Source organism: Bombina bombina, chromosome 2 (assembly GCF_027579735.1).
Source record: "Bombina bombina isolate aBomBom1 chromosome 2, aBomBom1.pri, whole genome shotgun sequence".
Lineage (NCBI taxonomy): Eukaryota > Metazoa > Chordata > Amphibia > Anura > Bombinatoridae > Bombina > Bombina bombina.
In genome coordinates this window covers 267,473,961-267,490,850 of record NC_069500.1, presented here as the reverse complement: position 1 = coordinate 267,490,850, position 16,890 = coordinate 267,473,961, and the positions used below count along the sequence as shown (strand labels likewise).

General features: G+C 41.3%; 1 protein-coding gene across 1 annotated transcript in view; it reads left to right on the top strand.

The window, feature by feature from the left end:
• The window catches only part of TMEM232 (transmembrane protein 232), a 403,406-nt gene that overhangs the window by 77,264 nt on the left and 309,252 nt on the right, over positions 1–16,890 (top strand). Inside the window, exons 5-7 of the mRNA XM_053699731.1 lie at positions 8,301–8,400; positions 8,484–8,611; positions 15,437–15,933. Coding sequence (XP_053555706.1) covers positions 8,301–8,400; positions 8,484–8,611; positions 15,437–15,933 — 725 coding nt within the window. The remainder of the gene's footprint in view (positions 1–8,300; positions 8,401–8,483; positions 8,612–15,436; positions 15,934–16,890) is intronic.

Genomic DNA, 16,890 nt, shown 5'->3' with positions numbered 1-16,890 from the left:
ACAATCCAAAATGAATGTTTTTTGTAGAAAGATTTATATTTCTTTCTAATGACACAATAAGTCCACGGATCATCTAATTACTATTAGGAATATCACTCCTGCCCAGCAGGAGGCATCAAAGAGCACCCAGCAAAGCTGCTAAATATCACTTCCCTTCCCTCCAACCCCAGTCATTCTATTTGCATACGTTCGAGTAAGGAAGTGGTAAAATTAGGTGTCTGAAAAGATTCTTCAATCAAGATTTTTTAATTTTATTTGCAGTACAAGTATGTGCTGTTTTTACTCCAGGGTGTAGCTGTAGTCCATTTCAGTCTCTTTAGTAGAGCATTGGTGGCTTTTAAGCAAAGGGAACTTGTGGGACATAATTCTCACTGCGCCTCCCTCATATTTAAATCAAAGTGCTGCCCTTATTATTATTATTATTCCACAGGTTCATGTGAGGGAAAGGACCTCTCAAACCTAGTGAGCTGCCTTGCTGCCAGGCAGATTTTATTTAGGCAAGTGCTAATTTTATTTTCTTAAGCAGTATTAAGGAAAAAAATTATAGCACTTTATTATTTCCCTGCAGGGGGATTTTTATTACATTTCTCCTATTGTTAAGTGTATTATGTAAGACAGTGTTTGCAGGTACTGGGGACTGGAGGAGAATTTGGCTCAGTTTGTGATATTTCTGTTATTTTATAACGAAGATTCACTTTAAATGTGGGACAGACGTTATTTGTCACGCCCACGATAGGTGGGGCTTGTGTGGCGGTAATTTTAGCTGTTGCGCACTTATTTTTCTCTCACTTCCTGTATAGGAGGAGAGATTCATTGCAGCTTGTGATTTTTTGTTCATAACGGACAAACAATCGTTTGTGGTATCATTTGTAGCAGCTCCGATTGTTTACTCACACGGAGGCCATTTTTACATACACATATTTCCTGTATAAGCAAGGTTGGCACCTCAGCAGATCTAAAGCTGAGGTGTAGAGGCTGTTTTAGTTTTTTTTTAAACGTTATTGTATTACATGATAAATAAATCAATTTAGTTATTGCATTGCTTCAAAAGTAAAGCAGTTTTGTTTTAAAATTTAAAGAAACAGTAACGGTTTTGTCTAAATAAAATTTTATTAAAGTTTGAATAATTTTAAAGATGGATCATAACTATGTTATAGATTACAGATGTCCTTTATGTTTGAATGCTAACATTGAACCACCAATCCTTTCTGTTCATCACGTGTTGAGAGAACATTACATTTTTAAGGATAGACGGATGCTGTCCAAGAGTCTTCTGACAATGTTCAAAATATGTCGCATATTTATCCTCAGGTGTCCCAAATGTTATTACCCATTAATACAGTGCCCTGCGCTTCCTCTCAAGCTCCGTCTGGGGTCTCTTGCAAGACATTGCTTTCCTCATGTCTTCTTGTTTCTGATGCGTTGTCTGTTTTTCTCATGCTACAGGGAAAGCGCAAGAGGAAGTCTAAAGAATCAGTGTGTAAGGTGTCTGACTCATTTGTGACTATTCCGAATATTCCCTCTCATAGATCTGATGAGGAGGATTCTTCAGTGGCATCTGAGGATGGGATCTCAGATTCTGACAGTGTAATTCCTTCTTCTAATGCTGAAGTTGTATCCTTCAGGTTTAAGCTAGAGCACCTCCATTTACTACTCAAGGAGGTTTTAGCTACTCTGGACGACTCTGTCGTTGTCAACCCTAAAAGGTCTAGTAAAATTATAGTAAGTATTATGATGTACCTTCCATGCTGGAATGTTTTCCCGTACCAGATCGGGCTACAGAATTTATTGTTAGGAATGGGAAAAGCCCGGTATTCCTTTTTCTCCTTCTCCTATTTTTAAGAAGATATTTCCCATTGATGACTCTATTAAGGAGTCTTGGCAAATGGTCCCCAAGGTGGAAGGGGCAATTTCCACTTTAGCTAAGAGAACTACAATTCCCATAGCGGATAGCTGTTCTTTTAAGGATCCTATGGATAAGAAACTGGATTGCCATTGTGACTCACAGAGCCTTGTGGTTAAAATTTTGGTCGACAGATTTGTCGTCTAAGCTTTTGGCTATTCCTTACAGGGGTATGACCTTGTTTGGCCCAGCTTTGGCTGAGACTATTTCTGATATTATAGGAGGAAAAAGGACGTTTCCTCCCTCAGGATAAGAGTAATTTTCATTCTTTTCAAAACTTCAAGGGTAAACCTTCCTCTACAAAACCGGTACAGTCCAAGCCTTCCTGGAGACCCATCCAATCTTGGAATAAGGGAAAGCAATCCAAGAAGCCAGCTAATGATCCAAAGTCAGCATGAAGGGTCTGCCCCCGATCTGGTACAGGATCTTGTGGGGGGCAGACTTTCCTTTTTTGCTCAGGGTTCGAGATGTTCAATATCCTTAGGCGACAGATATCAGGTCCCAGGGATACAAACTAGGATTCAAGACTTTCCCCCCAGGGGCAGATTTCTTCTCTCAAGGTTATCTGTCGACCAAATAAAAAGAGAGGTGTTCTTACGTTGTGTTCGGGGTAAATCCAAAATGGGGGTTATAGTTCCTGTTCCAGTTCAGGAGCAGGGTCTGGGATTTTCTCCAATCTGTTTGTGGTCCCCAAGAAAGAGGGAACCTTCAGACCAATCTTGGATCTCAAGAGTCTAAACAAATTTCTCAGAGTACCATCCTTCAAAATGGAAACTATTTGTTCCATTCTTCTTTTAGTTCAAGAGGGTCAATTTAAAGGATGCGTACCTTCATGTTCCCATCCACAGGGATCATCACAAGTTTCTGAGATTTACTTTTCTCCACAAACACTTCCAATTTGTGGCTCTTCCTTTTGGTCTTGCTACAGCTTCCAGAATTTTTCAAAGGTTCTAGGATCTCTGTTGGCAGTACAGGGTATTACAGTGGCACTTTATCTGGACAACAGACACAGTCTTTCATCTAGCAAACTCCCACACAGAGATGCTCTTATCCTTCTTGCACTCTCATGGTTGGAAGGTGAGTCTGGAAAAGAGTTCCTTGATTCCATCTACAAGGGTAGTCTTCTGGGGAACCATAATAGATTCCATATTGATGAAGATATTTCTGACAGAGGTCAGAAAATTAAAAATTTTTGATGCTTGTCTGGCACTTCAATCCTCTCCTCAGCCATCAGTGGCTCAATGTATGGAAGTAATCGGTCTGATGGTAGCCGCTATGGACATCATCCCGTTTGCTCGTTTCCACCTCAGGCCTCTGCAGTTATGCATGTTCAGGCAGTGGAACAGGGATTATTCGGATCTATCTCAGCAAATTCATCTGGGTCAGATGACGAGAGTTTCTCTTCCTTGGTGGTTGTCTCAGGATCATCTCTCCCAGGGAACCTGTTTCGCTGACCCTCCTGGGTGATTGTGACAACGGACGCCAGCCTACTAGGTTGGGAGCAGTATGGGGTCTTCTAAGGGCTTAGGGGACATGGACTCGGGAGGAGTCTTTTCTTCCCATAAACATTCTAGAGCTGAGAGCAATCTTTAATGCTCTTCTGGCCTGGCTTCAGTTAGCTTCAGCCCGGTTTATCAGAATTCAATCGGACAACATATCCTCAGTGGCTTACATCAATCATTAGGGAGGAACTCGGAGCTCCTTGGCCATTTCAGAGGTGTCTAAGATTATTTACTGGACGGAGACCCAAAACTGCTGTCTATCTGCGATCCACATTTCAGGAGTGGACAATTGGGAAGCGGATTTTCTTAGCAGACAGACCTTTCTCCCGGGAGAATGGGAACTTCATCCGGAAGTGTTTTCCAACTTGATTCTCAAATGGGGACAACCAGATCTAGATTTCTTGGCATCTCGTCAGAATGCAAAGCTCCCGAGGTACGGTTCAAGGTCCAGATCTTCAGGCGGTACTAATAGATGCTCTGGCTGTTCCTTGGAATTTAAGTTTAGCATACTTATTTCCTCAGTTCGATCTCCTTCCTCGGGTCATTGCTTGAATCAAATAAGAGAGCGCGTCAGTGATTCTCATTGCTCCGGTGTGGCCTCACAGGATCTGGTATGCAGACCTGGTGGAGATGTCATCTCATCCACCTTGGAGTCTTCCATTGAGCAAGGACCTTCTCCTTCAGGGGCCCTTCCTTCATCTAAATCTAGTTTCTCTGAAGCTGACTGCTTGGAGATTGAATGCTTGATTTTATCTAAGCGTGGATTTTCAGAGTCGGTCATTAAGACTATGATTCAGGCTCATAAGCCAGTGACTAGAAAGATTTACCATAAGATATGGTGTAAATATCTGCATTGGTGTGAATCCAGAGGCTACTCTTGAAGTAGAGTTCGGATTCCTAGAATTTTGTCTTTTCTCCAAGAGGGCTTGGAGAAGGGTTTATCGGCAAGCTCCCTAAAGGGTGAAATATCTGTCTTGTCTATTTTGTTACATAAACGTCTGGCAATCATTCTGTCAGGCCTTGGTCAGAATCAGGCCTGTGTTTAAACCGGGCACTCCTCTCTGGAGTCTTAATCTAGTTCTTAAAGTTCTTCAACAGGCTCCGTTTGAGCCTATGCATTCCTTAGATATTAAATTATTATCTTGAAAGATTTTGTTTTTGGTTGCTATTTCATCTGCTCGTAGAATTTCAGAGCTCTCGGCATTACAGTATGAGTCTCCTTACCTTATTTTTCATTCGGATAAGGTAGTTCTGCGTACTAGGTTAGGGTCTCTCCCTAAAGTGGTTTCAGATCAGAACATTAATCAAGAGATTGTTGTGTCCTAACCCTTTTTCTCAGAAGGAACATCTGCTGCACAATCTGGACATGGTGCGTGCATTAAAATTCTATTTACAGGTGACTTAGAATTTTTGTTAGTCTTCTGCTCTGTTTGGGGTTTTCTATGGAAAACGTAAGGGGCAGAAAGCTACGGCTACTTTTCTTTCTTTGTGGCTGAAGAGTATCATTTGCTTGACCTATGATACTGCTGGACAGCAACCTCCTGAGAGAGTTACGGCTCATTCTACGAGGGCTGTTTCTTCTTCCTGGGTATTCAAATATGAAGCTTCTGTGGAACAAATTTGCAAGGCTGCAACTTGGTCCTCTCTTCACACTTTTTCAAAATTCTATAAATTTGATACCTTTGTCTCAGCTGAGGCTTTTTTTGGGAGAAAGGCTCTTCAAGCAGTGATGCCTTCCGTTTAGGTTCCCTGTCTTGTCCCTCTCTTATCATCTGTGTACTCTAGCTTGGGTATTGATTCCCAATAGTAATTAGATGATTTGTGGACTCATTGTGTCATTAGAAAGAAAACAAAATTTATGCTTACCTGATAAATTTCTTTCTTTCTTGACACGATGAGTCAACGGCCCGCCCTGTTCTTTTTGGACAGGTTTGTTGGTATGTTATAAACTTCAGACACCTCTGCACCTTGTTGCTTCCTTTCTCTCTTTTGCTTTGGTCGAATGACTGGGGTTGGAGGGAAGGGAGGTGATATTTAACAGCTTTGCTGGGTGCTCTTTGCCGCCTCCTGCTGGGCAGGAGTGATATTCCCAATAGTAATTAGATAATCCGTGGACTCATTGTGTCAAGAAAGAAATACATTTATCAGGTAAGCATAAATGTAGTTTTTTCAGTTATAAAAGCCTGTATGATATGAACAATCAAGCATGAACATACATTTAGTTTTAGTTGGATTATATCATAATATCTCAAGACTGTAGATATTGTAATTCACATATTTTTTTTCTGAGGATGTCAGTTTGCTTATTGCAGTACTTACACTCAAATATGTACAGTACAGAGGTGTTAAAGAGACCCATTCATTATGACATATCTTCATGGGGCAAGTAGGCCACACCAAGTAAAAATAAAAACATTATAATTCTGAGGAGTCTTTTAGAGCCCTCACAGGACCTCACATGACATGAGAGAATGTGGCAACTATATTTACACGTTATTAGCCAAGTGTGGTTTGCAGCCCAAGGTCCTCAGACTAAACTACAATCCCTGACTCGTTGTGCTGGCCAAAAGTGAAAGACCTCCCTAGTCCTATGGCTCCATACCAGCATGCAGTGCTGATGTTCAGTGCAAACATTAATTCCCCAGCTGAAAAGAATATAAAAAGAGTGCCCAGAGAGCACCACCATATCCTAAAATGGGTCTTTACCTCTTTCAGTTTAATTCTTTCACACATCTCAATGAATAAATTGATGCTGAAAAGCTGGAGTGTCATTTGCTCCTACGTCTGAGGGTCTACACACAAAATGAGTCACAATTTAATAAAAACTTGCATTTGCAGTAAAATTATTACAGCTGATTTTATCATGACAAAATAACTGTAAAATCATAATAATACTTAGTGTATGTAAGAGTTTACTAGAATAATGCTTATACTTAATGCACTAATGAGTACAATAACGCGGGTTTATGCAGATTTTCAGAATTAAAGACTGTGTTGCTGCACATTGCAAGCAATCACTGTGCAGCATGCAGAAGGGTCTGAATTCTAGAGAATGCACTCCAGCCTCTCTGGAGGCAATGAAAAAACCTAAAAATTTCAGATATACATTAAAGGAAAAGATGGAAAAATAATAAATGAAAACAGACTTCCAAACCATCCCAGATTTTGCAGGATTGTCACAGGCTTGGAAGTCTTGCCACTTCCTATCAGCAACTTCTCGACCAGGGAAATTGTCTCTGTTTAAAGGACTGACTCAGCCCTGCCTTGGACATGTCCTTCCAGCATAATACACTCCCATGATCCCACAAGATGCAGGTGGGCTGTTTAGTTGTCCCTTTAACCACTTCACTACCGGGACTTTCAGAGCAAAACTTGCCCAAAATACTAAAGAATTTTTTTTAGCATTTTTGCTATCACTCCATTCAAACAGAAATAAAGCCTTGGTTATTTTATTTACCTGTCAAAACTATATATATTTTTTAAGAAGACAACCCAAAGTATTGATCTATGCCTATTTTGGTATATTTCATGCCACCATTTCACAGCCAAATGCGATAAAATAAAATAAAAATTGTTAATATTTTCACAATCTTCGGGTTTTTTACTGAAATCATTTACATCCTGCTTGTGCATTAATGACACAAATGATTGTAAAAGCTTCTCTGTGATCCCCTTTGTTCAGAAATAGCAGACATATGGTGTTGATGGTGTTGGCATTGGTTTTTGGTAATTAGAGGGCCGCTAATTGCAGCTGTGCACCACACTTTTATAATTCCCAGCAGTGAAGGCATTAATCAGGTAGCTTGTAAGGTTAATTTTTACCTCTAGTGTAGAGATTACCCTCCCACCCCCTGATCCCTACCTAATCCCTCCCACAGAGCTCTCTTTCCTACCCCACCCCAATGGTCACCCCCATTTTAAGTACAGGCAGACAGTTTGCCAATATAAAAAATGAATGCTTTTTTTTTTTATCCCATTTTTTTTCCTGCAGGGTAGAATCCCCCGTACCCTTCAACCTCCCTGATCTCTCCCAAACAGCTCTCTAACCCTCCCCCCTCTAACTATATCCGATCTTAGGTACTGCGCAAAATTCTTACTTCTAGAGAAGTTAACATGCAAGTGAGAACGATAAATAGCTCTCCACTGGTAATCTAGCCCTATGTGTATTACAGTGTCTCTGACTGGTCGAGGGAAGGTGCTTTTGCATACAAGAGTTAGTTGGCTCCCTACACATGCAGTATGACCTTGAGTGTCAAACAGCTTTTGTCTGCTAAACTTGTGTACACTGAGACATGTCTATAAAGTCGTTAAATCTCAGAACATCTGACATTTACAAACTTCCAGATTACCCTTAAGTAGTTTTTTTTTTAATATATATGCTTAGTATATATATCAGAAAATAATCACTTTATTACTAGAAGTCTTCATATAAAATATGTGCTTTCTAAGCATCAATAATAGACATTTAATTAGAATGGAATTACAGTGTAGATAATTTGCAACTCAGGAAAACATCCCTTCAAAAGCACTGAGGGGACATGGTGCCTGGTCTTTGTTCTGGTCAGTTAGAACCCACAAGTAAATCAGCATGTGTGATGGTTCCAAGCAGCCATTGCTGAAATAGGTCAAGAAATCAGTAGTATGTACTTTAGATGCCCAGGCTGTCTTAGGGGAGTGGAAACAGCACAATATGCCTAGGTACATTTCTGCAAAAGCTACCAATTACAATGTGAAAATACACATTTTATGGGGGGAGGGTTTATTTTGTGTTGAATGTACTATTTAAAACAAATAACATATGATATATAATGCAAACACTAGAAAAATACCGTATTATACATACAGATGATTAATATGGTGATGTAAATTTGATGCTTTAATATTTTTTTCAACAGCTCGGGTATTTGACATTTTTAAGACTCTTTATATGTCATATATTTGGACAACTAGAGCCTTTTGAAGACCACAAAGGGAGACTGTCTGAATATTTGGAAGGTATAATTAGAAAAATATGTCAAACAGTATTCTCTTAAAAGAAATTGAATTGAAGTAAAGCATTTTATCGGTTTTATTTACAGCACTTCCTGCATGTGAAACAACATATCAATCCTATCCAAATATTCTGCTTTCAGTCCATGTAATGTTACAAATTGGAAAAACCATATGCTCTTGTAATGGTCCATTAGAAAATTCAGATTCATTCCAGGTATGTTTCTAGACAGTAGAAGACAAAGGTTAACAATTTAAAAGACAAAGAAAAATATATGATGTTAGGAACACAGCTCAACCCTGCCAAAGTTTCTTAAGTGATTATTGCTTAATTTTCTGAGCAGACACATTTTAGGGGCTGCCCAAGCAGGCAGCTAACCTTTGGGCACAACTGTCGAACATAACATTAAAAACAAGGTAGAAACAAATCAGTGTTCTCAGGGGCAGTCTGGATCAGGTTTGATTGCACATCACAAAGTTGGAGAGGTGAGGCAGGGAGCATGGTTTAGCATGGTGTAGCTTTGTCTTTTTTTTTCCTCATATGTATGTTTAGGGGTTATCTTCTCTAACTGGCTCACCCACCCTGCCTGCATACTGCACCACATAACACCTATGAAATTTACCATGACATCCATTAAAGTCCTATGCCCTGTTCCATTTGGAAAGGGACAGATTAGGCTTAAAGATTCACTTCTTCTATGAATGTGTGCAGTGCTAGCAGAGCCAATCACATAACTTGTGCAACAGCTGCTCCATTATATATATTCCCCATATTGCAAGGGAAGAGCAACATCAGACCCTCCAACCTTTGATTGTCACCACCACTATCTAGGCATGTAGATGGAGCTGTTTGGGTTGGCCCCTGGTAGTCTGAATAAGTTAGTTTGACTAATTTAAAGCTTATTGCACTAAATATCTTTCAAGGCCGTAGAGTTCCAAGTAGAAAGGTAAAGAAGCCTTAGTTACTTGCTATATAGCTAGCCTGGGGACATGAGTATATATTTTTTTCTGAATGCAAAGACACAAACAGATTTAATATCTGCTAATACTTTTTCTATCTATTGCATGGCATTTAGATTTCTCCTTGGGTCAACATGCTACTATACTGTCAGTACTGCTACGGTATATCCCTGTATATCCTGATTTGCTAGCTTTCTTTGAAAGCATCTACTGAACTTGCCAAAACAACTTCATTAGGCAGAGAATTCCAAATCCTTATTGTTTTTACTGTAAGGAGCCCCCTTACTCTGCTGTTGGTGAAATATTTGTTCCTCAAGTCTCAATGGATCACCTCTTGTCTCTTGCCGAGAGGCAGAACTTTTCTTCACTTTCTGCAATGAGATATTTTTACTGAAACATTTTCTGCTTTATTTTGAAATAAAATTCAATTTTAAATTAGGCAGTTACACTAAAGCGCCAGCTTAATTGCAATGTCATGAATACATGGAGAATAAAGCAATTTTCTCCAACATTGGTGTGTCCGGTCCACGGCGTCATCCTTACTTGTGGGAATATCTCTTCCCCAACAGGAAATGGCAAAGAGTCCCAGCAAAGCTGGCCATATAGTCCCTCCTAGGCTCCGCCCACCCCAGTCATTCTCTTTGCCGTTGCACAGGCAACATCTCCACGGAGATGGTTAAGAGTTTTTGGTGTTTAAATGTAGTTTTTTATTCTTCTATCAAGTGTTTGTTATTTTAAAATAGTGCTGGTATGTACTATTTACTCTGAAACAGAAAAGGATGAAGATTTCTGTTTGTGAGAGGAAGATGATTTTAGCAGACAGTAACTAAAATCGATTGCTGTTTCCACATAGGACTGTTGAGATGAAGTAACTTCAGTTGGGGGAAACAGTTAGCAGACTTTTCTGCTTAAGGTATGACTACCCATATTTCTAACAAGACCATGTAATGCTGGAAGGCTGTCATTTCCCCTCATGGGGACCGGTAAGCTATTTTCTTAGTCAAGCAAACAGAATAAAGGGCTTAATATGGGCTATAAAACTGGTAGACACTTTTATGGGCTAAATCGATTGCTTTATTTGGGCATTTTATACATGTTTATGCTGATAATTCACATTTATAAACTTGGGGAACGTTTTTAACGGCAGGCACTATGTTAGACACCTTTTCCAGTCAGGGAGGGCCTTCCCAGTTGTAGGCTGAGCCTCATTTTCGCGCCTTTACTGCGCAGTTGTTTTTGAGAGCAAGACATGCAGATGCATGTGTGAGGATCTGAAAGTAGCTGGAAAAGTTTCTAGAAGGCGTCACTTGGTATCGTATTCCCCTCTGGGCTTGGTTAGGTCGCAGCAAAGGCTATAGCTGGGACTGTATAGGGGTTAAATTTGTAAACGGCTCCGGTTCCGTTATTTTAAGGGTTAAAGCTCTGAAAATTGGTGTGCAATACTCTTAATGCTTTAAGACACTGTGGTGAAATTTCTTCATACTTTTTCACATATTCAGTAATAAAGTGTTTTCTGTTTAAAATTTAAAGAGACAGTAACGGTTTTGTTTTAAAACGTTTTTTGTGCTTATTGACAAGTTTAAGCCTGTTTAACATGTCTGTGCCTTCGGATAAGCTATGTTCTATATGTATGAAAGCCAATGTGTCTCCCCATTTAAATTTGTGTGATAATTGTGCCATAGCGTCCAAACAAAGTAAGGACAGTACTGCCACAGATAATGAAATTGCCCAAGATGATTCCTCAGATGAGGGGAGTAAACATGATACTACATCATCTCCTACTGTGTCTACACCAGTTTTGCCCATGCAGGAGGCCCCTAGTACATCTAGCGCGCCAATGCTTATTACCATGCAACAATTGACGGCTGTAATGGATAACTCCATAGCAAATATTTTATCCAAAATGCCTACATATCAGAGAAAGCGCGATTGCTCTGTTTTAAACACTGAAGAGCAGGAGGGCACTGATGATAATTGTTCTGTCATACCCTCACACCAATCTGAAGTGGCCATGAGGGAGGTTTTGTCAGATGGGGAAATTTCAGATTCAGGAAAAATTTCTCAACAAGCTGAACCTGATGTTGTGACATTTAAATTTAAATTAGAACATCTCTGCGCACTGCTTAAGGAGGTGTTATCTACTCTGGATGATTGTGACAATTTGGTCATTCCAGAGAAATTATGCAAGATGGACAAGTTCCTAGAGGTTCCGGTGCACCCCGACGCTTTTCCTATACCCAAGCGGGTGGCGGACATAGTGAATAAGGAGTGGGAAAAGCCTGGCATACCTTTTGTTCCCCCCCCTATATTTAAGAAATTATTTCCTATGGTCGACCCCAGAAAGGACTTATGGCAGACAGTCCCTAAGGTCGAGGGGGCAGTTTCTACTCTAAACAAGTGCACTACTATTCCTATCGAGGATAGTTGTGCTTTCAAAGATCCTTTGGATAAAAAATTGGAGGGTTTGCTTAAAAAGATTTTTGTACAGCAAGGTTACCTTCTACAACCCATTTCGTGCATTGTTCCTGTCACTACAGCAGCGTGGTTCTGGTTCGAGGAACTAGAAAAGTCGCTCAGTAGAGAGACTCCATATGAGGAGGTTATGGACAGAGTTCACGCGCTTAAGTTGGCTAACTCTTTTATTTTAGATGCCGCTTTGCAATTAGCTAGATTAGCAGCGAAAAATTCAGGGTTTGCAATCGTGGCGCGCAGAGCGCTTTGGCTAAAGTCTTGGTCAGCGGATGTGTCATCCAAGACAAAATTGCTTAACATCCCTTTCAAAGGTAAAACTCTATTTGGACCAGAATTGAAAGAGATTATCTCAGACATCACTGGGGGAAAGGGCCACGCCCTTCCACAAGATAGGCCTTTCAAGGCCAAGAATAAGTCTAATTTTCGTTCTTTTCGCAATTTCAGGAACGGACCGGCCTCTAATTCTGCATCCTCTAAGCAAGAGGGTAATGCCTCACAACCCAAACCAGCCTGGAAACCGATGCAAGGCTGGAACAAGGGTAAGCAGGCCAAGAAGCCTGCTGCTGCTAACAAAACAGCATGAAGGAGTAGCCCCGGGACCGGATCTAGTAGGGGGCAGACTCTCTCTCTTTGCTCAGGCTTGGGCAAGAGATGTTCAGGATCCCTGGGCACTAGAAATAGTTTCTCAGGGTTATCTTCTGGAATTCAGGGAACTACCCCCAAGGGGAAGGTTCCACATGTCTCACTTATCCTTAAACCAAATAAAGAGACAGGCGTTCTTACATTGTGTTAAAGACCTGTTAAAGATGGGAGTGATACACCCAGTTCCAATAAAGGAACAAGGAATGGGATTTTATTCAAATCAGTTCGTAGTTCCCAAAAAAGAGGGAACTTTCAGACCAATTTTGGATTTGAAGATCCTAAACAAATTTCTCAGGGTACCATCGTTCAAGATGGAAACCATTCGAACGATTCTACCCACTATCCAGGAAGGTCAATTTATGACTACCGTGGATCTAAAGGATGCGTACCTACATATTCCTATCCACAAAGAACATCATCAGTTCCTAAGGTTCGCCTTTCTGGACAAACATTACCAGTTTGTGGCCCTCCCATTCGGGTTAGCCACTGCTCCAAGGATTTTCACAAAGGTACTAGGGTCCCTTCTAGCAGTTCTAGAAGACCGAGGGGCATTGCAGTAGTACCTTACTTGGATGACATTCTAATACAAGCGTCGTCCCTGTCAAAAGCAAAGGCTCATACAGACATCGTTCTGGCCTTTCTCAGATCACACGGATGGAAGGTAAACATAGAAAAAAGTTCTCTGTCTCCGTCAACAAGAGTTCCCTTCTTGGGAACAATAATAGATTCCTTAGAAATGAGGATTTTTCTGACAGAGGTCAGAAAGTCAAAACTTCTAAGCACTTGTCAAGTTCTTCATTCTGTTCCACGTCCTTCCATAGCGCAGTGCATGGAAGTAGTAGGGTTGATGGTTGCAGCAATGGACATAGTTCCTTTTGCACGAATTCATCTAAGACCATTACAACTGTGCATGCTCAAACAGTGGAATGGGGACTATACAGACTTGTTTCCAATGATTCAAGTAGATCAGAAGACCAGAGATTCACTCCGTTGGTGGCTGACCCTGGACCATCTATCCCAGGGAATGAGCTTCCGCAGACCAGAGTGGGTCATTGTCACGACCGACGCCAGTCTAGTGGGCTGGGGTGCGGTCTGGGAATCCCTGAAAGCTCAGGGACTATGGTCTCGGGAAGAGTCTCTTCTCCCGATAAACATTCTGGAACTAAGAGCGATCTTCAATGCTCTCAGGGCTTGGCCTCAGCTAGCAAAGGCCAGATTCATAAGATTCCAATCAGACAACATGACGACCGTTGCGTATATCAATCATCAGGGGGGAACAAGGAGTTCCCTGGCGATGAAAGAAGTGACCAAAATAATTCAATGGGCGGAGGATCACTCCTGCCACCTATCTGCGATCCACATCCCAGGTGTGGAAAACTGGGAAGCGGATTATCTGAGTCGTCAGACATTCCATCCGGGGGAGTGGGAACTCCACCCGGAGATCTTTGCCCAACTAACTCAATTATGGGGCATTCCAGACATGGATCTGGTGGCGTCTCGTCAGAACTTCAAGGTTCCTTGCTACGGGTCCAGATCCAGGGATCCCAAGGCGACTCTAGTAGATGCACTAGTAGCACCTTGGACCTTCAACCTAGCTTATGTATTTCCACCGTTTCCTCTCATTCCCAGGCTGGTAGCCAGGATCAAACAGGAGAGGGCCTCGGTGATCTTGATAGCTCCTGCGTGGCCACGCAGGACTTGGTATGCAGACCTGGTGAATATGTCATCGGTTCCACCATGGAAGCTACCTTTGAGACAGACCTTCTTGTTCAGGGTCCATTCGAACATCCAAATCTGGTCTCCCTCCAGCTGACGGGTTGGAGATTGAACGCTTGATTCTATCAAAGCGTGGGTTTTCAGATTCTGTGATAGATACTCTGGTTCAGGCCAGAAAACCGGTAACTAGAAAGATTTACCTTAAAATATGGAAAAGATATATCTGTTGGTGTGAATCCAAAGGATTCCCATGGAATAAGATAAAAATTCCTAAGATTCTCTCCTTTCTACAAGAAGGTTTGGAGAAAGGATTATCTGCAAGTTCTCTAAAGGGACAGATCTCTGTTTTATCTGTCTTACTACACAAAAGACTGGCAGCTGTGCCAGATGTTCAAGCATTTGTGCAGGCTCTGGTTAGGATCAAGCCTGTTTACAGACCTTTGACTCCTCCCTGGAGTCTAAATCTAGTTCTTTCAGTTCTTCAAGGGGTTCCGTTTGAACCTTTACATTCCATAGATATTAAGTTACTATCTTGGAAAGTTTTGTTTTTGGTTGCTATTTCTTCTGCTAGAAGAGTTTCAGAGTTATCTGCTCTGCAGTGTTCTCTGCCCTATCTGGTGTTCCATGCAGATAAGGTGGTTTTGCGTACTAAGCCTGGTTTTCTTCCAAAGGTTGTTTCTAACAAGAATATTAACCAGGAGATAGTTGTACCTTCTTTATGTCCGAATCCAGTTTCAAAGAAGGAACGTTTGTTACACAATTTGGACGTAGTCCATGCTCTAAAATTCTATTTAGAGGCTACAAAAGATTTCAGACAAACATCTTCTTTGTTTGTTGTTTATTCTGGTAAAAGGAGAGGTCAAAAAGCGACTTCTAGGGGGGGCGGAGCCAACTACCTTAGCAAGCAGACGTATATTGCAAGAGCTCTGGCCCTAAAACTGGATATCAGGGGTAAAAATATAAGTTGATATGCTTTTTTTTTTACGGATTGTTTGTGGAGCCCTACTAGTTTTCCTCACACAATACCCTGCTAACCACATATGGGGACTTTTATGTCACAGCCGAATCCAGCTTAAATCTTAAATACCGCAACCACGCAGACAGAACCAGCCAACGCAGATCATGGAAGATATGTGATCGTTTCAGCGGGAGTAGCAGCTCGCACAATCTACAGGCTGGCTTGCTATTTGTACCACACTGACTAAACTGAATTGCTGAAACAGCCGCGGCACATATATCAGCTTCAATCCAGAACTCTCTAAAAGCAAAAATGGCGGCCCAACCAGACTACGAGAAGATAGCTCTAGGCTATTTTGAGGCCTCCTACAGGCTCCTGGGAACACTTCTACCTAAGCTCCTTACCACACCACCATACGACCCTATGCCGGCTAGCCAGGCTTTGCGGGTAAGCGGAGCTCACAATACAGATCAGGACTACATACCCGCAGTCATCTATACACATAGAGCTGGTGTGGATGTTGTATCTTTGGATCGACGGAGATCCCCCACCCCTTCTATTGCTGGGAGCCCTTCTGAGCATGGTTCTGGCTTCAGACACGGAGCAGCATTAGGATTCTACGTGAGGAGCGGCATAAAGCTGTATCACTCACATGCCACGAGCGAGGTTTTGGAAGGCCTGACCATTCACTTGGTCCAACATTTGGAGCCCTTCCAGACGAAAGGTGATTTTGGCAGATGTTCGTTCCGGCTGGCTCAAAGATTACCTTCAGCTTTACGTTCTGGTGTGGGGTAAAGGACTTACTCCTATGGTATGTTGCGCCATGGCATTTCTCTCATCCAGACTATTATCTGCTTGGAGGGTCCATGTGTAAAAGCGGACATTCCATCTTAGCTGTGCAAATATGGCTTAACAGTGTTTTTTCTATATCTTTTTGCCAATTCTAACGAGGATCCTCATACTTCAGTTCACCCATGGACCTGGATATCTATTTGAATGACTGCTTGTTGTTAATTGAATCGGCTACTACAGTGTTGCATCTCGACTAAGCATTACATCGTATTTCTATATAATATACTAAATGTTGAATGCTAAACTAGATAAATGTTTTTAGTGTGTGGCTGGTTGAGGGCACCTGTGTAATATTTGTGTTGCTAATATGTGTGCTATGCTATAATAAGTTTGTTTATACTGGATTATCATAGCTATCATTTCTCCATCCCTCTATATGATAACTGATAGCAGCATGCCAGTGAAATCCTGAACCTAAGAACGATATCAATCTGGCTCCCTTAGATGCCCCCCACCCCCCATAATAATCCTTCCTTAGTAGAAGGCCTATGTGTATACTAGCAGGTATCTTAGACATTATCGGGGTGGAAGTTACTCACTGTTATTTGTTTTAGGTTTTGTCAGGTTATAGATCTAGTGTACATATTAATATTAACACCAACTATCCAGGCGCACTAACCGCATAGTGTCTACCCTAATAATTTGTTTTATTAAATTAGATGTATTTACTGTAGATATACCTGTATTTTCCTCATATTATTCTTATTATACTGAGCATTGGGCACCACTATATATGTACAAACGTTTTCTACACTGTTTTGTCTTTCCTGGTTTGAGGCCCCGTTTCTCTTAGTATTTACATGGGGTTTCTTTCCTTGTAACTTGTCTCCACTTACAGTTGAATTTGGGAATAATACCTACTCATAAAAGACATCCATTATTCCCACACTCCTACT